Here is a 23,619-nt window from a genome sequence, read left to right on the forward strand (position 1 = left end):
GGTCTTTTGTGAACTCTTTGTATTGTGCCATAGCAGCCTTCCACTTTTTAGACACATGGGTCTCCTGCTCCGGCAGACACTGGGCACTGTGGATTAGCATATTTAGAGTACATTGCAACAGTTGACTATTCAGTATGTGAAGTGGTGAAATTTACTCTATTATTTCTAAACACTTACAGGAACGGTGCTCCTGTCAACCAGTCAGCCATCTATTGCAAGCTTCTGTGTCCAATAAGTTACCAATTAATTGGCTCCTACAATTGTTGTATAGTTTACTTCTTGAATGGCGCTCTCTTTAGTAATTTCCTTCCCATTGTGCGAGCCTTTCTGACAACTTCTGTATAACGCTATCAGATAATCACTGTCTTTTCTCTCTCGCTTCACTTTTCTATATCTCTCTAAATAGTTTATTATTCTGCCTTGGTACCTTTTATGGAGGCCAGCTCAGTGGCCTGTCAGTTAAAGGGTAAGGATACATTAAAATCGTCATTCATTCAAAAGGCTTTGCAGTAAGTGCCCAGGATATTCATTTGTGCACACATACAGGTCCAAGCCTGAAGTGCGTAGCTCTGAAAGGAAAAGCCCTATCTTCCCTGAACAAACCCTTAATGATTTTACATTTCTCTCAGAGCCTGCTCTCTAATGAATGTTGACAGTTCATGCACGGCAAGACGCAGGAATTCTGTTTGTGGTCAGGGGCTACAACATATTCCCAAGGAAATTAAATTCAAAATTGATTGTGTGACACTCAAAAACTGGCCCAGAATTTGAATGATTTCGTTCAAGCAAAATATAGCTGCCTTTCCCACTAAAAACCAGCCAGGTTTTAGCAAAGCCAAAGCGAAAAGTGCAGATGTTGTTTATGGCTTGCTTTCCCCTGCACCAGAAAGCTGTAAAAGCAAAATTGTTCTTTTGCTCCTTTCTGATAGAAGAAATGCCACAACGTCAAAACTGTGAGCAAAGGGGTTCAGCGAGACACTCCGAAACAGCAACATGCCCTGTGCAAAGACCCAGCATAATGGCAATGCCACGATTCTTCTTTTTTTCAACCAAGGAAGAAAGATGTTCACATATAATTGACTTTTTTTGTTTAAATTAAGTCAGGCCTATTGCTAAATCAGCTGCATCTCTCTAAGACTTTGTGGCCATGGATTTTTTTATTTCTGGAAGCGGACGAAAAGGGTTTTTTTCCAAGTTGAGTAAGTTAAGTGGTTATTTAAGCTGAATCAGCTCTGGAGGAAGAACTTCTGGAAGGAGACCCTCACGCGGGAGGAAGCCATGTGTACAGATGACAGATGCTCGGAGGACCTCCCCGTCCAGCGTAAACCCCTCTCTCTCATCCTGATCACACAGACATGGAGACATGAAAGCGCTTCCGAAATGGCTACAAAGAGATGACAAACCCACCAACTCATCAGAGCGCCTGTACACCACATCGCTGTCGAGATCGGTGTAATACTAAACAAGATCTTGTGATGCTTTGGACAGGAAACATTCCTGCTGAAAGGGAGGGAAAATAACGGGATCTCTTTCTCATTCAGTAGTTCTGATTCTGCCACTGTGCTGCAAAGCAGTGTGGAGAGGGTATTTATTTTTGGTGGAAGGCAATGCTGAGCTCAGACCGTCCAGACAAACATCGCACAAAGCTATTACATCTTCATTATTGCACTGCTCTATAGAGACAAGTGTTTTGAAGAAGGTAATAAGCACTTATAATTAAGGCAATTATAAAGTAGTTTATTATAGTTGAGCGCTTAATGTAGAGCTGCCTTGTGTCCAAGAGAACCAAAACAGTGATACAGCCTATCTGGGGAATTTTTAAAACAGCATCAATCTGGCGGTTATGGCTCCGGAGGAAAACAAAAGTTAGTGGCAGACACAAGCTGATTTTACAAGCCACCAGAGGATGCAAGCAGGAGGGCAAACATGAAGAAATTGTGCAATTGATGCTGGATACGTGTCCTCGTGCCCTGGAAGATGGCTCTGGAGTGGGAAGTGGCCCTTCCCATGAGCTGGACCCTGACCCTTGGAGAGCCACGGGGGTGAAGTCCCACATCCAGCACAGCAGCATGAGAGGGGATTACCCCTGTTTGTGCTTCCCAGCTACCTTGGGGGACTTGGGGAGATTAGCGTTCCAAAATGACATGACCTTGCGGACCACAAGGGCTTGGGAAATACTAACTGATCCCAACCCCACAGTGCGCACAGGCGGAGTTACAAGCTCTGGAAGATAAACCAAAAGCCATCAGCTCTTTGCTCAGCACAGATTTCTGTAGGGCAATGGAAGTATCGCTCTGAGGAAAATAGTTTCTGAGCTTCTATCAGAAAGTTTGAACCTAAAATAACCCTTGCTTTCAGACTGGGAGAAACACGGCACTTTGTTCTTCCTCGCTTGTATGATGCCATTAGACACTGCCTCTGGTTTCCATGCAGATTAAAAAAAAAAATCACGGACGCCAGCAGCAAGCATTTGTTTTTTCAGAGCTTCAGACATGCTACTATAAACACTCTCTTCTCCTCAAAATTTTTTTAAAACTCCCTGAACAGGCAGCAAGTTTCTTTCAAGTGTGTTCTCCATGAAAGATGTGTTTGTGTATGATTTTGCTTCTCTAGGCCAACAGTGGTGATGTTTTTGATGCAGCTGAAGAAGATGCTGTCACTCGAGAAAAGATAAAATTATCACCTTTCATGAAACATCTACAGGTTTAACCAACCCACTTCTCTAATAGGTGAAAACAGGATCTTGGCAGAGAGAAAAAACAAAGTGTAGACATGAGGATAAAAAGCACTTCAAGCCTACTACAATTAACTTCAGTGGGAAGGGAAAGGATGAATCACTTGTTGCATAAAATAGTCAGTGGCACCTACCTATTTCCCATGCAATGGCAATGGGGAGGAGGAGGAGGAAATCCCAGTCAGCCCCGGGGCTTACCTAGGCGGCTCCAGGAGACGATGGGCCGGGGATTGCCCGTTGCGATGCACTCCAGAACAGCGGTCTGGTGCACCGTCAGCGTGAGGTTCTCCGGACCGACGAGAATCATGGGGTCCTTGTAAACGGTGGAGTGGGAGCCTGCAAGGACAGCATCATTGTTAAAAGGCATCCGATTCTCTCTTGTTTAATGGAAACACCGAGGGCTTCATGCATCCTCTAAGTACCAATGACGTGGCTGGTGTAATCCTCAATAAATTTGAGATGCACATGAAACAAGCACAACGTTCACGTGGCAGCCACATTGTCTGAACGTGTTTTAAGTGTGCGCTGATATTCCTGGGGAAAACCCCTCAGCCAACCGACCCAGCCACAAGCAGCCCTGTTAACACCCAGATATGGGCAGCATAAAGAAGGAACAGCGCCGTGAACTGCAGAGAGCAGATGTGCCGGAAAAATATGGTATATAGGGAGGACACAAGCTGCAGGACAGCTCGTGCAGACAGAAATGCAAATAAATGAAGGAGTTGCTTTATCTTTCAGCATCTCAGGCCATAAAGTAATCCATGCAGTCCACAATGCCTAAATCTGCCTCTCTGCAAGCATCCTCTCTTGCTGCTGGTGTAATTTGCCCCAAAAGCCCTGTCCTGGGACACAGAGCCATGGAGGTGCCAGTCCCTGACTCCTGTTGAGGATCTTTTTTTGAGAGGAAACTCAAGGAAACTCCTCTGATGACTGCAGCCCACAGGGTGGTCACTTGCCTGCCTTTTACAGCACCCCTGTCCTGGCCCACTCTGGTGTAACTGGCTGAAGGGCGAGCATGCATCCCATTGCTCTGATATAAGCGTGATACAATCATTGCTCACGATGCAATCACTAATGGTTTATTTGCACTACAGTAGCACCAAGTGGCAGCAACCAAGATGAAACCCATCATACAAGATGATGCGCAGACCCATAATAAAATAAAGCCCTGGCACAAGGACTCTGGAAACCAGACAGGCACAGGATAAGCAAAAGAAATCACATTTCACCAGACCGGAGGAGACGGCAGGACAAAAACATCATCCTGTGTCAGGTATACCACAGCTGAACCCGCATCTCCTGAGTCCCCAGAACCTTATCCCTGGACCAAAGCTCCCTTCAGCCTTCACTCCCATTTGTTGGGAGCAGGAGAGGAGGAAAAAAAGGAGATATTCTCCAACAGAAACACGGTTGGATAATCTCTGCGTTAGCCTTCTCCCCATTTCCAACAAGAGCTGGGTTATACTCCAGAAATGCTGAGGTCAAGCAGTGTTTAAGGAATTTCAACAATCTGACAGCTGCTGCTGGCAAAAATGCTCCGTACACCTGTGGAGAGAAATACTTGGGCTGGTTGTCTCCCCCCGAGGAGGAGAGGGGCACAGGGAGGGCTAGGGAGCTGAGCTCTGCCACGGGCCGAGCTTTGCTGTAGGGACCATCCCACGCTGACTCCTGTACATGGACTTTCCGATGTCCAAAAAGCTTGTTAAGGAGAAGTGATCCACCAAAAACTATCTGCAAGGGCTTTTCTCCAAGAAAAACATTCTTTTCTTCCTACGTTTTTTAGCATTACCCTTTCACAGTAGCTCAGGGGCTGAAGTCAGGGTGTTAGCAGGGGGATTTTGCTGCGGTCCAAGGGCAAGCACAGATCAGAGCGGCTCGTTTGTTAATCATTCCTACAGGGGCTAAATGGGGAGCGATAAAGTGATTCAGAGGTTGTGTCTAAATGGGCAAAATCCAAGAAAAATCACCGTGTCAGTGTGACTTAAGAGCTGACTTTCTCACTAAACGCATTTCACTGCAAGCCATAAAATGCAGATTTTTTTATGAGAACCAGAATGCACAATAAATTCATATGACCGGCTGGTTAACCCCAAGAGAGCTGAAAAACAATACCTTCCCCCTCAGTACCTTGGAGTGCCTTTAAAACCCCTGTAGATTTATTGTTCTAAATCACAATACTAAATGTTCACGCTTAGAATAATACGATATTATCATCGTATTATATAGCGATTTCAATATTTCAAAACACAGAAAAATGAAATGAATTGTTCAAGGTCACCCAAGAATATCAGTAAACGGGAGCTGAGACCAAAGCAGATTTTATAAAACACTCTATTTTGACAATAAAATATACAAAAAATCACACTCTTTGATTTATACTCTGAGTCCTAAATAGGCATTCTGGTTTTTGGGTGTGGGCTCAGCTCCCTGAGTTTGGCCAAACCCTGCCCAGCTCTGGAAGTGGCATTTCCACTGTTGCTCACCTTCTCCTGCAAAGGCCACGTAATGGTCCCGTAGGTTTGCTGCCGAGCCCAACGCACACGGCAGTGCCAGCTCCAGGGCCAGAAGGGACGGTGACCCAGCAGGGACACGGTGGTCAGATGCCAGCACCATGCAAAGGGGTTGACTATGCCCGACCATCGAGAAGGAGGTTTCCTTCTCCAACCAGAAAAGCTCTTTGATGCAGGGTCAGGAAGGAAGGAGTAACAAAACGAGGGACTCGTGGCAGGCGAGTGCTGCTGGAGCACAACAGGGTTCAGGGCAACGTGGGGGGGATCTGTTATGAAAGGGAAAAAGGCTCTAATGATGCACATGGTCCCCAGGGACGCTGCCAGCAGCAATCACGGCGAGGATGGGGAGGTCCCTGGCACCGCCAGGAGTGACAGGCACTCTAGCAGGCATGGGAGCTTCGTCAGCATGGGCTGTTAGATCTTGATCAAAAGGACAGCAGCAGAGAGAGCTGCAGCTCGAAGTGAAAAGGTGTCAGCGCAGAGAGGCAGGCAGCCCCTCGGGAGCATCTCCACTAAGCAGGCACTTGAAAATAATCAATCAGTAGGGCTGGAAGACATATCCATGCCGCTCGCTGCCGGCAGCCCCGACACTGCTGCCAGCAAGAGGAAGGAAAGTGCTGTGAGCAGGCTCCTTCATCCCCCGCAAGCAGCCATCCTCCTAGTCCTCTCCAGCTGGGCTGTGGCAGTGCCCTGCAGGGCAGCAGCTCCCAGAGCCCATCTCCATCCTCTCCCTCCTCCCTCCCCAGCCAGGGCTCAGTTTGGAAACCCCGGTGAGGCAGACCCGGTGCTTCTCTGTGGGTGAAGCCTTGGCTGAAGTTGCTGCCCCATTAAGAGGAGAGGGAACCCTCCTGCCACAATGAAGAGCAAAGAGCACCATTCCCTTTAGCCCTCCACACAAGAGGGAGGCGATGGAAAGATTTGCAAGATTACTGCTTACCCCATCATCCTAATGACATGTGCACAACAGCACTCAGGTTAGCTCAGTATTTATGGATAAAACACCCACACCAGTGAAGCAACGTCCCTGTCCTACCTCTGCAGCACACCATAGCCTCTGCCAGTGTGCCAAAGCCTAGGGTTAACATGCTAGCACATACCCGCTGTCCTGGTCTAACAGATATTTGTGTGCTCTTAGCAAACACCACAGAGCATAAACCTTTTTCAGGGAGGTTTAACCCAGTGCAATGGGTTTTCCATGGGCTGAGAGCATGCAAACGTCCCGTTACGGCAGCTCTGCTGACATGCAGTCACTGAAGCACGGTCCAAGCCCTTGAACAGACACTTATACATGGTGCCCGTATTCATCATCTGACTGCTTTAAGGAAGAGAAAACCCACAAACATTTCACAAACACGAAACCTGGAAAATATCCATCTGAAATGAGGGATGGTCAGATGAGAACAACTCACACTTTCTGCCCTGTGAGAAATAATAACTCAGACCAGTAAACTGACACAAAGAACTTCACCATGTTGACAATTTACTGTTCTCTTTTCCCTCCACGCGGCTACTGTTCACCTAGATCAAGAAAACAGATAAGTAACAGGCATCAAAAGCTCCCAGGTCTTTCAGAACTGGTTAACTTGCTTTCTTTCCCCATCAGAGTTGATATACACAGCATCGCTCTTTCCTCAGCTTCACCCCATTTCACACGTTCTGCTTTTTTACAGTTGGCAGAGGCTAATCTGACATTCGGTACGGGCATTAACTCTCCTACTCCAGAATCACTGGCCAGGCAGCCATTTCGGAGGCTGAAGGCAGGCTGTGAGATACGAGTGTATGCTGGCAAGCCTCCAGCCACCGCGTACCAGCAGTTATGTGTATCTGACGGACAGGAGGATCACAGCTCACGGAGGGGAAGACCCTTTGCTGCAAATAAAAAAAGCTCACAGAGAAACACATACCCAACCAGCCCTGTGCAGATTTCCCTTGCTTCTTATCTCCAAAACTGTCATCTCCATTTCCACAGGGAATCTAGGCTGGTCCCCTACCCAAGAGCCATGGATGCACCACTGCTGCTGTCACAGGGCACTACAGTGGGTACCCAGCATCCCAGGGGGGGTCTGACCTTCACAGAGCCCTGTATCTCAGAGGCCACCCTGCCAGCAGGACAGAGCCACAATTTGCAGCTGACTACTTCTTTGGCACTCTTATCTTCTCTGAAGGTAACCCACAAATGCTCTGAAATTCAGGAGAAGCAAGCTGCCCTGTTTTCATACAAGGAGGATGAGCATATCAAAGATATTTCTAAGAAGAGGGCACAAAGGCGTCGTTCACTCCTGGCTGCTTGGTCGGGCTGGGTCATATGATTTGACTTAATACTTCCCACTTCCTTCATACTAGGAGCAGCTACTGAAACATCAAGGGAGACTTCTGAAGCTAAAAGAGTTTCAAATTAAAAAGACTGACAAACGAAGAAAGCCTAACTCGAAGGTGACAATCTAACATCAGGTTTAGAAATTGGCTGCTGAGTTATTGCTCGAAGGGGCTCCAGAGATCAGCTTGGGTCCCACACGGACAGCTAATGGAGGATGGGCAACGGGCAGGTCAGCAGAGGGTAGCACAGCTATGGAAACGTGGTCGCAGTGTATTTGCACCCTGATCCTTCCTTCCCTGTGCCCAAAGTCATCACTTCCACGTGACATTTTGTGTGCTTTCACAAACAAGCCAAACTTGTGCACATGCAAAGTGTGGATGTGGGTTGCTTTGGTTTGCCCTTATAGCTTCATCACATCCTACCTCACAGCGTGAAACCAAACAGCAAGTATGTGACTTTGGCCCTTTTTTTTGAGAGGAGATCATAAGGCACCGTCATTTCTTCAGCTGGAGCTTTCAGAGGTGAAAACCTGTTTCTGCCACTGACTTCAAATGTGGATGGAGGACCAAGTCAAAATTCAGCCTGGGGTGCTCAGGGCTCCTCCTTCTCATCTTCCAAAGCAAGGTTAGCCCGCTTCGGTCGCAATGCAATGCTAACAGCCTACAGAACATAATTCCCCCATTAGATAAATAATTGATCACCCTGTGTGCTGCAATTACTTCCAGAGTGGGCAGGTCTTATAAGGAAATGATGAATCTTCCACATTTCCAAAATAATTTATTTAATGTAAAGCTGCTGTAACTCATTTTCTCACCGTCCTCCCTCTACCCAGAAACTAGCACTAATTTACAGGCAAAGAGACAGGTTTATCTGCTATCAAATGGACTGATCTGGCAGGAACTAATAACAGTCCAGAACAAGGAAGGTGCTATGGCTGGACAGAGGGATGCTTCTCAGTGCTGTTAGCCTAAAGCTCTCTTAAACTGTCCTGGTCCAGACTAGCAGCAGGAGGAAAGCAACAGAAAGACAGCCAGGAGAGTGTTTACTGGTACTAACCTGACACGGTGAGTCTGGCCTCCCGGCTGAACTTCACATTAGCAATATTGGTAGCAACACAGTGAAAAATCCCACTGTCTTCTGCTCTCAGTCCCGTAATCTGGAGGACCCCCTTGGGAAGCAGCGTGTACCTGTGGGAAGAGAAAAGCAGAAACAAAAACTTGCAAAGCAGGACATGATGTGAAAGCAGGCTGCACACCCATCCAGGTGAGGCAGGCTGGCTCCCTGCATCCCAGCGCGGAGCTGCCAATACCGCCCGAGTGATGCAGCCCCCGGCAGGCTGAGCCCATGCTTATCACTGCATCAGTTCTTTATTTTTTTGGATACTTGAGCCTCTGGTCTTCTTTTACAGGCGGGTATGTTCCCTTTCTTTATCTTCTGATGCAGCCTTGAGAAAGGATGACTTTTGCTGGAAGGCTACAAAGTAGGTGCTTCTTACTTAATCTGTGGAAAAGCTTTGGCAGTGCGTTTGCCTGTGAACCCAGCTGACGTGGGAGTTTTCACTCATCGGCTGAAGCACAGTGACCATGGACAAGCATCCCGGGAAGCGCATGCTCCACAATCCCAGATCCAGGTCCAGGACTCAAATCCACATGACCTTAAAACCTCAAATGCGTGGAAAGGCACGTTTACAATAGATATTGATGATATAAAATAAATATTTTATATATTTAAAACATAGGTACATTTAAATCATGCATGCATACACACATATATGTATACATACATTACAGGTTGCTTGGCAACTGTGTGTTTAAATTGGCTGGTAGTAAGTCATTACACTGTGATGAGTTAATAATCCATTTCCGTCTGGAAGATGAAGAATATCTTTTTCCATATCAGCATATGGTTAAGTGCCTATAACCTGCTCCCTGCGCTGGGTTCCAAACGCGCGGCTTGGTGTCGGTGGCAGCGTGACAGCAATCAGTTTTACACGTCCCGAAGTTGATTGCAATCTCTCTGGGACTTTAAAATGCCCATTGTTTTGGATGAATTATACCACAAGAAGCCTTCATTTTTGTTAACAATCTGCCCACAGCATTAGAAGATTCAATTCCAAAGCTATTATTCTGCCTTCAAAGCCTCCAAGTGCAAGACTCGGCATACAAATTTATATACACTTTATACGCAGAAATGCACAAAGCGTGATTAATGCAGAAATCCAATTCAGTTAGAGAAGCAACCCTCATCACCCGGGCCCGTTGGTGTCAGAGATTAATCTACTGAGCTGATAATAAAAACATTCCCCAGTAATTTTACTCCTACAAAAAGCCAAATCTGTTCAAAATCAGGACACTGAACATAGGGAAACTGCTCCTAGCCCACGTTCTCCAGGGTTTGGGCAAGCTCCCTGCCCTGGTGGAGAAGCAGCGGGGATGAACGCAACTTGGGGCTCTCTGAGTTGGAGAACAGTCTTGGCTCCTCAGTCTTGGAGCTCCTCAATCTTGCAGCTCCTCAGTCTTGGAGAATAGAAGTCCTGGTCACACTCAAATCCCTGCCACATCTCTAACAATCTCCACACCTGTGACTCTGGGCTCAAGTGGAAAGGAGCAATAATGCACGAGAGACTTCAAGGGAACTTCACCTGTCCTGCAACATCTCATCGGGATGCATGCAAGGCATCAGGCCCAGTTCTGCACCCCTTACTTCTGCTGATATCACCTTGGAGCAGTTGCCCTGCTCTAGCACATCCCCAGTTTAGCACTTGTGTGAGTAAGAAGCCTTCAGAGGAGATCAAGTTTAACGAATCAACCCTGTGCTGGGCTAAAAAAAGCTCAGATGAAAAACGCAAGGAAAAACAAAACCTGACAGTTGCAGTTTTCCACGGCAGGGTTGGGCCTCTTGGGTCCTTCTACTGTAAGTTCACTGCAACGCTGAAAAGGTCAGGCATTGTTCCAGCCCTCGTGTTTTCTCCTGCCTCCAAAGCACCCAACCACATTCTGCTTGCAGAAGTGACATTTTTAAGAATAGGGGCTTTCAGGAAAATATTTACAGCTTCCTGGTTTTGCCTATTCCCAATGCACGGACGTCAATTCGTGATTGAGGTGTGCTGCGACCGATTGTCTCCCACCATTGGTTGTGCAGCTCCCGAGCTGCAGCTGGGACCACCGGAGGCTGCCGGCACGGAGCACGCGTTTCCTGCCACCTGTCCTCCGCCAGGCCCCACCGCCGCTCGGAGGATCAAACCGTGATGAGGGATGTTTCCGACGTGAAGGGAGTAGCCTGTCAAACACAGGAAGCGAGGACGTGCCGTCCCAGGTCTAGGCTGGGGAAGGGGGGCAGCTGGGGTTTCTGTTTAGGAGGGTTGCGTGGGAAACGGCAGCCCAGGGCACTGCAGGATGCTCTCTGCAGAGCTCCCCTGCCACCACACACAAGGGAGTCCACCTGGGAAAGAAAGTCTAGCAGCCACGGTATAATTCAGCGCTTGCAGGAGTTCAGGACCCGCATGGAAGACCCTAAGTCATGGATCTGGCTCAGAAAGAGTTGCACAAAATGGAGCCACAGAGGGATGATGGATGCCAAAGCTACCCCAGCTCTGCTCAGATTGCTGGGTGGGCTCTTCATGCTGGAAAGTAAACTTGGAGGAGGGCTGATCAGGGAAGGTCAATGCAAGCCCTTGCCCCCTCCGAAATCAGCTAACGGGGTTTATCTAGTTCTCTTGAGAGATACAGTATTTCTGCACAGTGTTTGGCCAGAAGGAGCCCAGACAACCCACAACATTACCTGAAAGACCCTTCCATGGCAGAAACGCTGGCCAAGATCCTCAGCCCCAATTAGCTGGGTCCTAGCACAACTGTGAGAGCAAGAGCAAGCCTGACCACCTTTTTCCACCTGGAGAAAGGACAGCAGTATGTGGTTTGGACAGGTCCTACCTTTCATTGTCTGTGTTGACTGGCATGCGGTTCTTTTGCCAGAGGATGACCGGCTCAGGCAAGCCATGGATCTGGCACTGGAATCTGGCTACGCCACCTTCCTCCACCACTGCGTTCTGAGGGTGGATGTGGAAGTCGGACATTGCTGGAAGACACAAAGAGAGACAAAAATATTCATATGTGAAAAGAGATCCACTGCCAACAACTTCACATGACCTAGAAACACCCCAATTTCCCAGAGACAGCAAATGGGATTGTAATGCAAGAACAGAAGGCTGGTTTGCAGCCTAACCTCCTGCATGGAGAAACAAGACTAGCAGCAAGTTCTTGCCATATGTCTGCCTCTACACATTGAATTGATTGACTCAACCAGGCCAGGAGACGGTGCTCCATGACCCACATGGTCCACAGCAAGGTCTACTGGGGAAGCGAGATGCACAGACACTGCACTGGCACTTATTGGAGGTCATTCTCAAGAGCTTCAGCAGGCTTTGGATCTAAGTTCACATCAGAAAAGCGATGTCTATCCTTGCTGTTGCTGCTAATATCTTATCTGCTGTAAATATCCTTCTGATGTACATGGCTTGACTATTTTGCTTAAATGACCAAAAGAGCTCCCAGATACCCTAGTAAAACTTACAGCCCTTGATTTCCATCTCTGTTTGGCACGTGCTCCAGCTCATTGCATACTCTGCCTTCCAGCACTGCAGAAGGAATGGTCACATCCCCATGCTGCGGAGCAACAGGCTTCAGCTGATAGAAAGAGCAGCTGCCGAGAGCTCAGCAGCTCAGTAAACTGAGGCTTTTGGGGTTGGGACCACCCGACAGCAAATGACAAACCTCAGCATGCCCACGCAGGATGAATACAGACCAGCCTGCTTCAGCACAGCCACAGCTGTAACCATTGTGCGGAAAGACTCTAGCATGCTGTTAGAGCTACATAAATAATACAGTAATTATTACTATTAATTAATTGGAAGGTGCTGCCTGTTGACTCTGCAATAAACATATTCGAAGCTAATAAACATCCCAGTGGTTATTTAGCTCATGATTCATTTATAGTGCCGCATCCACACGAAGATCTCACACATTATCATACAAAATAAACTCCAAGAGAGCCCCCTGCTCTGCCACCCCAGCCCGATAATACCCCTTTCCCCAGTGAGAAAGCCTTGTTCCCTTTTACATGCGTCAAGTGTAATGAATGTACCTCCGCTAAGGAACAAGCTGCATATGTGTCAGGGCAGCTTAATCATTCATCTGCAAACTCCAGTTGGGCTCAGGCAGATGGGAGATGGCCATTAGCAATCATACATTAAATATGTGTTGCATTAACCCGCACTGCTCCCGCAACCACTGCTCTCAACCCGCTGACTGCAGATTTGTTAAGCTGATCGAGTAACACGGAGCAAAGCCCCAGCCCCACACGGCCATAGGGTTGGGAAGGATTTGCAGCCGTGAGGGTGGGATGGGCAGCCAGCCCCACACCGGGATGCAGCAATGGGAGCAGGACCAGGAGGTGGCTGTGCAATGCTCCAGCCACGTGGGAACGCACCAGCACAAAGCAAAAGAGCATGCAATAATATATTTCCTTTTCCCAAGAGGAAAGCTAATGCAAATATCCTCTCTGGTAAGGGATGGAGCGCAATGGTGGAATGGCAATTCACCCAATTCATACACATTTAGCCTTGAAATGAGACTGCTCATGGCCCAGAGCACTCAGCCATGTGGGAAGGAGCCCAAAGGCTGCTGGGGGGTCTCCCACACCAGGTGATTTCCCTTCCAAGATGGCAAGGGATGCTTCAAAAAATGGGGGGTCCAGATGTGCCCATGGCAGGAGAGCTCGAGGGAGCCTGCAGAATATTTCAAGGCTGCCGCCATTTGGAGGTCCAGGCCAGGGCGAGCATCTTGCAACCAAAGCTTGTGAACTCTCACCAAGAAATGAATCCCAGAATTAATGAGAATGACACAAAGCTCATTAATAAAGGGGGAAAAAAAGGCAAAAAAAAAAAAAAAAAAAAGCAGAGATTCAGATGCCTGCAGGAAAATTCCTTTCAAATGTACAGATGCTCAGTGCTGAGGTTTTTCAGTGGCTGACAGGGCTGATAAGAAGAGGGAGGTGTGAATGAGAACAGCCCCAGCACAGACTTTGCTCTGCTGGCTACAGAATTCATTGCCATTCCTTTATTTCAATAATATCACCTCTTATAGGTAAAACTGCAGCAATAACCTCTACTCTTAAAGACACTAGTATTAATATTTATCATGAATAAAACATAGGAAGTTATAAATAATTCAGTTATGAGGATGTTAAGTAAAATATTACTCTTCAATGACCCTATAACGTGGCTTTGAAGCACAGTTTTATGTTAAATGCCTAGGAAACACTGTGACCCTTGCCAAGACCAGCTGGTTTGCAGAAGATGCATTAAAAATTCATGCACCAAGCTACAAAATGCTATTTTTTTAACACAGGTTTACAAGTTTATTTACACTTGCAGAGACAAAAGCTTTTGTAGCATCTCCTGTAAAACAGCAACAAAACTTGAACGCGAGTGATTACCTGGGATGCTGTTTTCAGCCTGGAAATAAATCACTGGGTGTAAGGAGAGAAGAAGGATAAGAGCACAACTGCTTTACAGGGCATTGATCAGAGGGGCTAAATCTCTGCTGACCCACGTGAGATTTTTATATATGTCCCAACCGACTGAAACAAACTCATACAGCGGAGTGCTTGCTCCTATTCGTCACTTATCTTTCAGCAGCAAACGCCAGGACCCCAGTTAGCAGCCAGGCGCTATTGTTTCAGCGGCCGTGGAGAAGAGCTGCACACCAGCCCGGGTGAGGTTGGCCAGCAGCCAGGGAGCTGCATCTCATTTCTATGCTAATGGCCATAATCATTTTAAAAATAAATACATGCAATCACAATATTCACCCTTGAGCTCCTAAGAGGGGAGGCACCCTCTAATCCATCTGCCCATGGTCTCTGTCGTCCAGCAGTGCAGCATCCAGGTGCCAACGGAGGGACTGGTGCTGCCCCAGGCCCCTTTTTACTGTCATCAGATGGGGTGAATGTCACCCTGTTCCCATTAAACTTCCCTCTGCCATCACCATGTGTAGCACGGTACCGTCCACACACACAGTGAGCATAGGGTAGTCATCAAGTTGATTTTCTATCAACCTAAATCATGTGCACGCTCATTGCTCCATATTGATGCTCCAAGCCACAGTGTCTCAGTGCTTCTGCTATCATCACACCTGGATTTTGGCCATGGTACACACAGGCTGGCACAGGGCAGGGAAAGATAAAACAAAATGGGCTTACAGCAGATGGGGAATGGACCCAGCAGCCCTCCCACGCTGCAGACACGGGAGCACCTTCTCCCAAAGAGGTTGGCCAAGGCTAGATTCAGGCTGAGTTGTCTACTGCCACACTAACGCATGAGGCAGAGGAGTTACTCTTCATCTCTTCTTCCCCCATGTTGTATCATGGAGGACCTCAATTAGGATGAGGCTGAGTCACAGGTGAGGCTCTTCCCTAAAGTGAAACCCATGCTTGGGATCTCCCACCAGGATGCAGCTCCCAAAGGCACGTCCTATGGACATAGTGCCGGGGAGCAGCAACTCTTATCCTCATCCATATTCACAGAGGATTTGTTCTGGCAAACGAATTTGCTGGGTCTCCCCTATTCGAAGTGCAAACACTCTCTCCATCCTAACGGGCCCTGTGGAAAGGCCAATGGAATAAAAATGAAAATAGGTATCGAGTGAAGTTTTCTTTACTCCATGAAAAACTAAATTGAAACCATTAGTGGCCAATCCTTTTTTGCTCAGTACAGCATTAGTGCTAAGCCAGAGATTGACCTAGATTTGATATAGAAAAAGAAAACATTAACTTGGTATGTCAAAGCAAATCCCAGGCCTGTTAGAATCATTAAAACGCAAACATTATTATCAACTGCAGGCACAAGGGGAGGAAGAAGACTTGAAAGGTTCAGTGCCAAGCCTGGTGTTAGGAGAGTATTTGGGAAGCCCAGCTAGTTTTGCAATCACATTGCTTTTCACTTTTAAATTACTTATGGGGAAACAGATACCCAGGTTGGCTCTGACGCCAGAGGAGCTGAGCATCCTCACCGACACTGACGCCAGGCAGTTCACAAACAACAGCCCACAAGCAAAGACCCTTTCTACACATTTCTGCCACCAACCTGTTAAATTCAGACCTCTTCCAATGCAGGCACGTGGTTAAAATGCCTCAAAGTTTTTTGAGGCCACAGTACAAGGAACAAGAGTTTAATGGGGACATGCCTCCAGTACCTGGGGTCCCAGACGTGCCTGCCGAGGAGGGCAGGCTTCGTTAGCTCCATTACAACTGATGAAAGTGAAGCCAGGGAGGCAAATGGTTTGCCCAGTGTGAGAGAACAAGCCATGGGCAGACCCAACCCCTTCTAAGAGTGGCTCTATCCCGATGCTGGCGACAGCTGCTGATTTTCGTACTGAATTTCCCAACTTACTAATAAAATTGAATTTCCCCTCGGGTCAGCAGAAGTCAGGGTCGTTTTTAAAACACAATGACCACCATGCCTATTAAACCCAGACCTAAACCACTCTCAAATCAGGCTGACAGCTCCAGCAGAACCAACCCTCAGAATCTGTGAGATTTATTAAGCCCCCATCCTCCTTGGCACCTCAACTTCTTTCCAAACGCTTTCCCTGCCCCAAAGCAAGCAGAGGGATTACATCCTCTTCCATTCCCTCTTGGCTTAGGAGACCTTCACCATTAAGTTAGCAACCTGACGGGGAATATTTTCAAGGAGGACATCAGGTGAAGGCTTAGCAGACACAGGTTTCATATTTGCTCCCCTCCACGCTCCGGAAATGGAGGATTTCCCTGCAAGAAAGAGCTGGCACAAAAGATGGGGGGCGTACGGACACCACAAATCTCATCCTCTCCCCTCTTGCCCCTGCTTTCAAACAGGGACGCTTTCCCCAGTCTTTAAGAAGAAGACACTGCATCGTCTTTCTCTACATTTTTTTAAAGATGCATTTTTATAATAGAAATAGAAAAAAAGCCCACGTCACAACAGCCCAGTGGCTACTCCAGCTGCAGAGCAGCCTCTGCGCCTGCGAGCCGGCCCTGCGTGTCTAATGATGCTATTGTGCGAGGTTGTTGCTGAACTGCCATGAGCCCAATTTTGAATGCAAGTTGCTTTGTGCATAGTGAAGCGTGAACAACAGTGCCGCCCATTTATCTATTTAATTCTCCAGGAGTAGCAGGAGCGGGGGCCTTCGCTCACATCTAAAGGGAAGAAAAATCGCCTTTCTCTCGGCTTTGGAAAGGGAGGGAAATATTAAAGACCAGCCGTGCCTCTCCCAGCACAGAGGAAAATCCCCTCTGCCCCTGCCCACTAATCATAGTGGTGAAAATCCCGAATCTCTATTGTCCGCACCGGGCCTCAGATCTCAAAAGAAAATGGGCTGCAAGACTCAGGAGAGTTTGAAGCAAGAAAGACATTTTGGAGGAATGTAGCTCATTTAAGAGGAACCAAAATACATGGTGAGATGAGAGAGGGAGGAAGCCCCATCTCGTTCTGTGCTGGGCAGATGTAGAGGGAAAGAGGGTCAGTCCTGCACGCTTTTTATTTGCAATATTTGAAAACAAATGCTTATTCCTCTTTTGCTTTGGCTGTCATTTTCTCCCCCTGGCACTGATATGACTGCTCAAAGCAGGGACGGAGGATGGTCCAGGCTCCCCGCTCTCTCTGCATTTTGCATCCTCGTGTCTCTGTTGTTCTCACACTCAATCAAAGCTGAGTGAAATAATTTAAACAAGATTGAGAAGACACCCCATCAGACCGACTTCTCTGGTTGAAGAACAAAGTCTCCACCTGGCCTGTTTTTCCCTCCCTTCCCTAAGCCCCTGGGATGGGGATGAAAGGGAGACAACTGAGCTAATGCCTCGCAGTGGGCCACAGCAGCTGCCCACAGGAGGGAACATGCAACAGATATTTTACAAGAGAGGGGAAAAAAATCCACCACTTCCTGACTCAAGTCCACCAGGAGGCAAATTGCTGCCTGATCTGGGACGGTGGCTTCTCAATTTTTTGCATAACACATGAAATGACTGCGAGCCAAATGCAGCTCAGGTCACCTCCCCGCCGCACTGCAACGAGCAGCGCCGATGGACTCTACCGCCCCGTGATTTACTGTTTGTTTTGGCGCTTTGAGAAGCAAGTGGAAAAAAGCACAGAGCCCTATGGGGGCTGCTTCTGCGTAGGGATGATAAATAACCTCTGAAGGTAATGAGCACATCTCCACTGCACGCAGACCGCGAGAGGAACAGGGTCAGAGGAAACATGCTCAGGGGTCCCTGGTTGCTCAGTTGCTTTACCCACCCTGCACGAGCAGAGGACCAGGGCTGGGAGGAGAAGGATGGGCCATTCCTGAGAAGGTCCCTGCAGGGACTTTATCATGGCACCTGGAAAACCTTTGAATGCCTGTGCTGCAGCTCCACTCCTCTTCCTGAGGCTCCCTTGAACGTGCTCCCCATCACCAGCACGCCCCAGCCTCTCCTGCACAATCACACGCGCCTCCAAGCCAGTCTCCCAGTCCTAAAGAACGTTTAATAGATTTATGGTATTGATTATAGCTCTCTTACTGGAAAAATAGCTACAACACCATCAGTTGTTGATGCAGGGGTACTCTCCCGTGAGTGGGAAAGATTTTTGTCTGAATAAAAGCAGTCTCCGAGCCATGCACGGAAATAAACAGGGGCCGTACACCCCAAGGGCTGTTTTAAACTGAAATCTCGTAATTTCTATAAAGCTCACAAAGTGCTATCCCTCAGGAGAGAGAATGCACCCACACTGTCCCAGTACAGCATGCCAGGGAGCATCCCCAACATCCAACAGCCCACCACCCTCGCTATCTTGACTTGGGAGGATAGAGAGTGCCGGGGAGCTGCCTGTGGCAGAGGAAAACCCTGAAAGCAGCTGGCCTTCGCCAGGCTCTGCCTCGTGCAGTGGCACTGCCAAATGCTGCCTGCTCAGACCCAAGACCTCCTGCAACGTGGCTGCAGCCAGAAATCATCCCAGCCTGGAAATAAGGAGCAGCGAGTCCCAGTGCATCAGCACAGATGCCCTCTCTGAAGCCCAGTGAGCAACCAGGGCTGTCTGAGCACCCTCAAACCTTTCCCATAAATGTATCAGTCATTTTACAGAGACAGGCACAGGGGACGCAAAGCGACACCCACGGTCACAACCCAAATCCAACATCATCCCTCAAGTACCAATGGCACGCTCTACCCACGAGGCAATGCTGCTCCTTATAAATCACTTCGAAAGATGCATCTTGGCAATCCCACAGATCAAATTTCTCACTTCCCTCCGTGTTCGGAGCATGCAGCAGCATCCCATCCCGTTACCTGCTACGGAAAGCAGCATGGCAGACAGCCCAAGACAGTCATTCGTCTTCCAGCACCCTCTTGTTTTGCAGGGGAATCGACTAATAAACAGCCCCTTTAGCGCTCTCAAATTGGTTTCAGGGAGAGAAGTTTCTGGCGGAGAGGGAAGCATCACTGGGAGAGACCTTTATCAGGGAGCGCTATTGCAGTAATTTTTCAAGACGAAATTGCTCTCTGGCTCGTGACAGCGTTTAGTGTATCCTGAGGCGACCATTTGTGAAGCCAAACCTGCGGTCCTGCCGCCCTGCTGCTGGAGGGAAGGGGGAGTATTAAATGTCATAAACAACTCCTAATTTGCTTGGGTGGACTGCATATGGAGCTAGCGATTCTGCAGTGCAGGAGGAGGTTATCTGTCATCGTTACAGTGCTCCAGCACCAAGGGTGATGGCTGGCCGGGCAACACTGGCTGCTGTCACACCTGCCCAGTGGCACTAGTCACCACGAAGGGCTCCTGCGTTTCTGCGGGGCGACTTCTTAAGAAACCCCAGCATCACACAAGGTTTCCCCACTCCAAAGCAGGGCTCCCTTCCAGCATCGCAAGAAGATGCTCCCTCTAGATGCTCCCTCCTGTTGCATCCACAGCTCACCCCACTTTGGGCAACGGCTTCTTCAGGACCTTGCCACCTCCCAGGCTTTCCTCTGAAGCACACATTTGCTCTTTGCAAAATACCTATGATTTTTCCTGCTCAAGTGCCCCTGCAGACCCCTGAACTAATCAAAAATTGAAGGGCAAGCTGTCCCATAAGCCTCCAGGAGAGGCTGGCTCGGCGAGGGCAAAGCAAAGCATGCAGCACGCTGCCAGCAGGCAGGTCTCTCCTGCCAGATTCCCATCCGGAGCTCCTCGTGTTTTTCCTACTCTGACACACACAATTAAGACAAATTACATAGTTACCATTTTGATTTGTTGCACAATAACAATGTTTTCCATCCCTCTCCCAAATATTGATGGAGATGGTACAAGAGGAAGCTCCCGCACAGCCGTTTTTGGCCCTCGACCACTTTGTTTGCAGCCAACTGCTTCAGATATCGAGCGCGGATGAGCAATCCTGCTTTTTATCAGCTCAGAGAGGCAGCGAGCCATCCGAGCACAAGGCGTTATCCTGCCCCGCCGCAGCCCTTGCAACACCTCTAGGTAGAAACAGCCCTGCTCAGACCTCCCGGTCTGCAAAGCCAGCAGCCATCCTTGGTTTTTTGTGCTCGCCAATGAGCACACGCTTCGTTTCGGCATCTCCGGAGGTGATGGTGGAATCCAGAAAGGTGAAGGAAAGGAAGCTTTTCATCATGACTGCCCACGGAAATGCCATCAGCCCCACTTTCAGACAGGGAGCTGTCCTGATTTACAGGCTAATGAATTTTAAATGAGATGCATTTTTTAATTTTTTGTTGTCAGCCCCCATTTTTCTGCTAGCAATCATTCCAATAATAGCTTTAAATTTTCAGCATCTGTTTTTACCAGCTCTCTTGTAATTAGTTTACTAATGTATTTTACTGCGCCTTTGTTATTTTCAGAGAATTACTTCATTCCCAGCTATCAGAGATAGTGCACTTCAGTCTATAAGGAGTTTGGCCTTTGTTCCCTCGTGGTTATTCACATGGGGGAAGATGGCTCAGTGAATGACAAGCCTTTCTATCACCACACATTCTCCATTTAATGTCTTTATACTGGCTCATTAATTACCACAGAAAACTCCTTTCCGAATGGAACCTGTGATTTATAGAAGACTTGGGCAAGGTGCCATTTTTATCGGGCCGACAGTGAACAGCACCAGTGCTGGTAATTCACTCTTCATTTTCCCTTCTGCTGCAGCGGGGTCAGCCCCGCCGCGGTGGGAGTTTTGCCTGGGCAAGGGAGCTCAGCAAGTGCTCGGTGCTGCCGAGCCGCGGCCATCACGCTGCTCCTGCACGGCTGGGTTGACCAAGCCCATAGAAAATTGAGCTACAGCACATTCTGCCTGTGTACTGTGGTGCCCGCTGTACAGACTGATACACTCCCTGGGGCAGCGGCTGGAGGAGTGCCTGGAGGAGGTGGGACTGCCACTGAGATGATGCCCTACATCTTTTTATCAAATCTGGTGGTCCAAGGTGTTGCGGTGCATACAACAAACCATCCCTTAGCGCTTGGCAAAAACCCAGGCACAGCGCGGAGAGAGACTCAGGCTTTGGCTAAAGAGCGGGCAGTCAAACACGACGGACTCTGCCGTACCTAGATGCACCTCTCTGCAGTGCCCTGTTAGACAGCACGGGCTGGACAGCAGGTTTGAGTCTCAGCTGTATCCCTTAGACTCCACAACAACATTACAGACTTGCAAACCTCCCAGCAGCGTGGGGTCCGGCCAGGGGGAAGAGCTGCGCAAAGACACGGGGTAAAGGCTCCCTGTAGACCCAAGGCAGCCAGAGCACGGGAGAAAGGCGGCTACCCTGCCTTCAAGAGGGAGTAACCCGAACAACGGTCTCTCTGTCCGATGGAAATTAACTTTAAATCCTCCAGAACAGTATGTCTTTCACCACGTCCATACTCTGTGCCGAGCATGACAAACTGCCCCCTTCTTTATTCAGGAACGAAATAGAGGTGGAAATGGTGGGCACATTGACTAAAGAAGTTATTCAATACAGAAAAAACTAGAAGCGCTGCTCTAATGCTCCTTTCTGTTCATTTTAATGCTGAATTTCACTCGAATGCAGGTGATTTTCCAAAATGCCGAGTGCTCCTCTGCTCCCATCCCTTGGCAATGAGCATGGCCACTGTGTTATGATGTTACCTGACCCAGATGGAAGGTGATAATATCAAAGAGGTAAAAAGGACTGAACTGCTGTGATACTGAGAAAATCCAGCTTCCTCCAAGGTCTGTTTTTCCTCCTAGCAGCGGCTAAGCCGTTAGCTGTCATCTCATCCCTGTGGCTGAGTTACATATATAAATTCCTGTTCGCTCCTTGGCAATAGCAACAGCTTCCTATTTTGCTGGCAGCGATCCAGGGGAAATTCAAGCTGAATTACAGCCATTCTTCAGAAAATAGGCCAAATCCACGAAAGCAGGACACATGACCGCAGACGTAGAGCTTGTCCTTTTTCTATTTATTTTGCGGCGAGAAGCCCCGTTGACTGAAAATAGCTTATCTCTGGAAGTCCCCCTTTCCGTTCGCGGCTGCTGCTCCTGGCTGCTGGCCAAACTATTACCACCTCAAAGAGAAAGTTCATAGCTCTGGCGTATCAGCCCCACTGTACAGGACGTGTGGTTTGATGTTTTCACCGATTTCTCTCTGGGAGCTTGGAGGAGACAGGGATTGTATTTCTGAGCATGAGCCAGAGAATGCTAAGTCTTTTTCTGCGCCTCTGCTGGATGGTTGTACTTAGGGCTGCACCCCAGCATCACTTGTCAGCGTATACACAGTAGCGTGTGTACACGTGCACGTATGTGCATACATGTGCATGTATGACACAGCACAGATAGTAACACAAGCTGGACTCCGTGAGCCGGGGTCCCTCCAGACACCCGTTCCCATGACAAGGTGAGAGCTTAAATTTCATGCCAGGTCCACATGAAGCAGCCACTCCATCCGAAAGCCCCTCTGCACCCACGGTGAGTCCTCTGTCCTCCCCGCATACCCCACAGCGCCCTAAATACAACTGGGAGACACATCGCCCTCCCGAAGCATGCAGACAGACAAGCACAAGTAAGGAGAACAGTTAAGAAGGATGGGGAGGATGGTCACACAGAGGAAGAAAGTGATGGCAGAGTTACAAACCACAAATCTCACCATCTTCATCTTCCTCTCTATCACCAGACCATCACCAACCCCGAGGAGCATGGGTGCATTCCAGAAAACACATCTCTCCAGGGAGGACTGGCTTCTGGTTGATAAGAATCAGGGAGGCTTATCTCCCAAACTCGCAGCGACACCTCACCCCGGGCCCAGTTTATCAAATTAAACTCATTACCTTCGAGGACTCGTTGAAAAGAGGTGGCAGGAGAAAAGTGGTGGGTCAAGGTGGTAATGCTCCCACTGCCCTGCTGTGCCACTCCCGGCTCAGCACATCCCTACTGGCACGTGCCGAGCAGCGGTAGTGGCTGGTGGGACAACACCGCCTGTGAGACCACCACCAGCACCAAAATGTCCCAGAGTGTCACGTCAAGGAAGAAAACTGACAGAAAGAGGAGACGCACTGATTTACTGCGAGGCCGTCAGGCGGCTCTGCTGTTTATTGTGTGTAGAGCCACGCCATGTAGGGCTGCGCTCGCTGGGTGTGTTTTCCGCATATAAGATGGTTTAAAACAGCAGGTTTCTATACCGTAGAAAGATGATCTCACCATGCCTACAGGAGAGTGATGTATCGGGAATCTGCCATCATCCAATCTCCATACTGTGTCACGACCAAATACAGTATTTTGCATATGCATCTATTACTGGCAAGGAGAAATAACCAAGTCCTTTCTATGGGGAATTTTTAAAACGAGCAGCCAACCAAAACAAAATATCAGCTTTGAACACTTTGCTAAGGTATTCAGATATATACTTCAGATATTACTATTTTTTGCCTTTTTATCATAGGTTAGACAAACACCGGAAACCTCAGGTGGTGTCTCTCCTCTTTTCTCAAAGACCTCTGGTACTGTTTATGGGAACAGGATGCGATGAGAAGCCCTAGGTACCACGAGGCGAGGGCAGTG

At 48.4% G+C, this 23,619-nt stretch overlaps 1 protein-coding gene across 1 annotated transcript in view; it reads right to left on the reverse strand.

Moving 5' to 3' along the window:
- IGDCC3 (immunoglobulin superfamily DCC subclass member 3) overlaps positions 1 to 23,619 on the reverse strand; it is a 106,140-nt gene that overhangs the window by 31,935 nt on the left and 50,586 nt on the right. The window contains exons 3-5 of the mRNA XM_075504214.1: positions 11,491 to 11,635; positions 8,618 to 8,748; positions 2,933 to 3,070 (exon numbers count right to left, since the gene is read on the reverse strand). Coding sequence (XP_075360329.1) covers positions 2,933 to 3,070; positions 8,618 to 8,748; positions 11,491 to 11,635 — 414 coding nt within the window. The remainder of the gene's footprint in view (positions 1 to 2,932; positions 3,071 to 8,617; positions 8,749 to 11,490; positions 11,636 to 23,619) is intronic.

The sequence above is a fragment of the Mycteria americana genome, chromosome 6 (assembly GCF_035582795.1).
Source record: "Mycteria americana isolate JAX WOST 10 ecotype Jacksonville Zoo and Gardens chromosome 6, USCA_MyAme_1.0, whole genome shotgun sequence".
NCBI classification, from domain to species: Eukaryota; Metazoa; Chordata; class Aves; order Ciconiiformes; family Ciconiidae; genus Mycteria; species Mycteria americana.